Here is a 4,425-nt window from a genome sequence, read left to right on the forward strand (position 1 = left end):
CTTTATGCCTCGGTTCAGGCTACAACCGAGGCATAAAGTCCCAGGAAAAAAAAATAAAAAAACCAAAAACTTTACTGCTTCGGTTAGGACTGAACCGAGGCCAAATACTCTCCTTTTATGTCTCGGTTCCCAACCGAGACCAAAAGTATTAGACTTTTTACCTTGTCTGAATATGTCTCGGTTCAGAAACCGCGGCCTATAGAAAAAAATAACCGCTGTCGTTTACCCTGACTGTACTAGTGTGTATACAAAATAATACATAACTTAGATGAAAAACATAAAACAAAAACTTGTTATATTGAGACATAGTTAGAGAGAAAGAATAGATTATGATAAAACATTTGTCTAAGTGACATAAATGATGACCATACATATCTTTTTAGAAGTGACGGTAATTAAAAAGATGACACATTCAGGTAATTAAAAAGCGACAGATTCATTAAACGAAACGAATGTACATGATGTTTTTTCATGATCATTTGGTTAAGGAGGTGTACATGAAAGTTCACTACAGGAAAAATAACTATTACCGGCGGAGTATTACCGAAGGCCTTTTGGCCTTCGGTAAATGTAGTTTACCGAAGGCTTTTCCGAAGGCTTGTGTAGTAAGACTTTACCGAAGGATAATGGCCGTCTATAATGGACACGAGTCATTACCGAAGGCAGTCGACCGTCGGTAAGTGGATGGTGTATATGAAATTAGAAAGTGAGATATTTCCCTCCCCTCATTTCGCGAAAACTCCTTCTTCCCCAATATTTCAGATTCTCTACCCTAACTCCCTCTACAAACTCACTTTGTGGCTTGTGCAGACTACTTCCCACCCTAACCACAATTGGGATACGCTTCTTCCCCACTCCTCCATTATAGGTGAAGTCTCCCATTCTCCCATCTCATTTTCTTTTCGTGTTACTGTTTTTGATTACACGTCAATGGTGGAACCTTTTTTGTGGTAGCAGTTTTGCAGTGTCCTGAGCTGAGGAAGGTGGTGGGTGGATCATTTATAATTGCCACCCCCACTCCTGCCCCTATTGTTATTACCCCCACTTCTCTCCCTGACCCTACTTCTATACCTTCCTCATCTTCTGTACCTCCTTCTCAGACTGACACACCACTTGCTGATCCAGATTCAAGTGGTGATGGTGAAGGTCTTGACCCGCCCCTCCATGATCGACCATGGATTGAGCCCTATGGTAAAGGGTAAGTTTATAATCTGTTGATATCATTTGATGTTTAAACCATATTTGTAATTGAAATGACTTTTGTTATGCAGGTTTATTCCATCTAGGGTTGCTTCCCAGGCCATCACACGTTCAATTAAGCAATAGTTTTTAAGTCCATGGCCTACTTGGGGAGCAATACCTCATGACGACAGAAAGCCATTCTGGGAGCGCTTTCAGGTGAGCAATCTATTACACTAATGTCCGTCTTATTTTAGTATGTTTTGTAATCAATGTTTGTTCTCTTTAATGTTACAGATGAAGGTGCAGTGGAAACCTGAACATGAAAGTCAGATACACAAAAATTTCCACATGAAAGCATCTCATCGGCTGTCAGAGATGTTTAGGGATGCCCGCAATGCAGCACAGCGCCCTAACTGGCTGGGTGAACACATTTGGAACTCTTTACTGGCCCATTGGAATACAGTAGAGTTCCGCAATAAGTGTGCCAAAGCCCAGCGGAATAGAGCATCTGAAAGGGGTGGCACCCTGCATACTGGTGGGTCGATCACCATTCATGAGCATGCCATTCGTATGGTATAATCTCATTACATAACTTTTTCTTTCATACATAAGTTATGTATATTCTATTTCATATGTACGCTTGTAATTCTTAATTATGTTACAGGCACAGGCTCTAGGACGGGCGGTCCATGTTGATGAGGTCTTTGCACAAACTCATGTTCGGAAGGGAACTAATGAATTTGTTGATGAAAGATCTCGGAAGACTCATGTAAGCAAATAACACTATTACTATTACTAATTGTTCATTTATGTTATACCATCATTCCCTGACATTGCTTTTAATGTTTCAACAGGAAGACTTTTCTACGAGACTTTCACAGGTTAGATCTGAACATGAGTCAGCTCCTACACCGGATGATGCCAGTAATGCAGATGATGACATCCGTAGGACACAGTGCTGGATCGACATCGTTGGTGGGAAGAAAAAAGGACGAGTGTATGGTGCGGGACAGCTTGCTGCAAACTATACAGCATCCAGAGGAGGTACTCTGAAGCACCAGCCTTCTTCTTCCACCAGTACTCCTGACGAGGTTGTTCTTCAACTCAGGCAGGAACTCCATCAACGTGACCAGGAGATCACTGATCTCAGAGCAGAGTTTACAAACTTTAAGGCCCTGGTCATGAGCGTCTTGCCTCAAACCTCACAGGACGTACAAAATATCCCTCCGACCCAGTCACGACCCTCCTCATCACCTGCTGCCACTCAGCAGCCTACATCAGTCCAACCCTCATCAGTCCAACCCACACCAGTCCAGCCATCAGTACAGGAGCAGGATGATGAAGATCATTCTGATGATAGTTATGTACATTATTAGCTTCATTTTCTTATTACTTTGTTAGACAAACATTTAGATATTAGAACATTTTAGACTTGATATCATTTCAGTGTTAGTTAGATCTACTTCCAGACTTTGGATGTTAGAACATCCTTTTGTTACATTGTTTTATATTTGAATTATAATTACATAATCTATACATTAATGGATGTTCTATGGATTAATTGATGTTCAATGGATATTGATAATTGATTGCATCTTTGAGATGCACATTATGCATGTTTGTATGTGCTTGAAAACTGATATGCAGGTCTGTTTGTAATTGAATTTTGATATACAGGTGTGGGTTGCACAAGAAATACCATTTCTCTGAAACCTGCTCTGCAATTTACCGAAGGCTTTTGCCCTTCGGTAAATGCCCACAGTAGGTCATTACCGAAGGCTTCTGCCCTTTGATAAATACCCTCGTATGGTTATTACCGAAGGCTTTTGCCCTTCGGAAATTACCGAGGGCTTCTGCCCTTCGGTAATTATCGAAGGCTTTTGGCCCTCGGTAATTACCGAAGGCTTTTGGCCCTCGGTAATTGTTAGCGACAAGAGATTTACCGAAGGATTTTTGGCCGTCGATAAGCCTTCGGTAAACACCCTTTATCGACGGCTTATGGCAGTTTCCGAGGGCTTCTGGCCTTCGGTAATGCCCAACTTTTTTGAAGTGGTTCCCCAGGTTTTGAAACCATTGACCCAAATTTAATTTGAAGGTTGAAAAAAATCATTGTTCAACTTGAAACAAGTTCCTCTGTATTGGTTTGCAATAGCTTCTTTTATGAATAGCAAGATGGTTAATTTGACGTAAGTTCAAATTAACACAGTCCAACAGTTTACAAATGTGTAGCAAAATAAAGTTATTTATTTTCATGTAAAAATAAAACATTATAAAATAAATACATTAGAAAATTTTATATTTTTTGTGATTTTTTATAAAGTTGTGATTTTTTTAAAAAAATTTCTTTATAAATTTTTTAAGTTCTACGAAAAAAATTATTTAAATAATAAAAATCCAGATAGGTCATAAGTTAATTCATATGGAATCCACGTTGCTATTGGCAGCAGCATCTGGGGCCGACAAAAGGAGCAGTGGAAGTGAAGGAATGATCAAGAGAGTAATGAGAAGAAAGGTTTTGCTAATGCGTTTTCAAACAATTGTTTCCTTCAAATTAAAAGAAAAAAACAATAACAAGCCGGATAAAATACTCGTTATTGTAATACAAACACTTTATGTCACAACTTTTACCTCGGTTGAAGAAAAAGTTAACAATTACATTAAAAATATATATATGGTGCAAAGTATTTTCCAAATTACATTTATAAAGAAGAATAAAAAGAAAAAGTGCATAGAAATAAAAGTAGAAATGAAAGTAATTTCACATTTTATTATGTTAAAGATTGACTTATATTTAAAGTATTCTTTTTTATATTATTTTTTTCATTTTTTTTTGTAACATCCCAATACTATAGTATAAAACTATATAATAGAATAATCCCATGTTAATAATATTACAGGAAAACGAGCAACTTCGACACTCTAAATTACTACTAGACATGTCACCATGCGCGATGGAAAAAAGGGAGCAAATCCATAACTTCAAAAGGTGCTGAGAGCGCGTAAGAGCTTCGATAAAGGCGTTGTTAATGGCATGGTGGTCGCCTGGTCGAGACAGTCAAAACCATGTGATCGTCGATCGAAACTAGAACTTTGGTAGTGACAACGGTAGACGATGGCGCCGACAACGGTAAATGGCGTCGTCGTTGTCGGCGACGGGTGTAGCGACAGAGGCAACTAGAATTTTTTTTTACTCATGTTCAATATACACATAGAGCCCTTTGTTTATAATAGAAGAAATATGGA

At 38.6% G+C, this 4,425-nt stretch overlaps 1 protein-coding gene across 1 annotated transcript; it reads left to right on the forward strand.

The window, feature by feature from the left end:
- Positions 1–684: 684 nt before the first annotated feature.
- LOC148199521 (uncharacterized) lies at positions 685–2,558 on the forward strand. The gene is made up of 5 exons (XM_088112685.1): positions 685–868; positions 958–1,140; positions 1,355–1,398; positions 1,847–1,951; positions 2,037–2,558. The coding sequence occupies exons 1-5, from the start codon at positions 685–687 to the stop codon at positions 2,556–2,558; spliced, it is 1,038 nt and encodes a 345-aa protein (XP_087968811.1).
- The last annotated feature ends 1,867 nt before the right edge of the window (positions 2,559–4,425 follow it).

Source organism: Vigna umbellata, chromosome 4 (assembly GCF_029865625.1).
Source record: "Vigna umbellata cultivar VRB3 chromosome 4, Vumbellata_1.0, whole genome shotgun sequence".
Lineage (NCBI taxonomy): Eukaryota > Viridiplantae > Streptophyta > Magnoliopsida > Fabales > Fabaceae > Vigna > Vigna umbellata.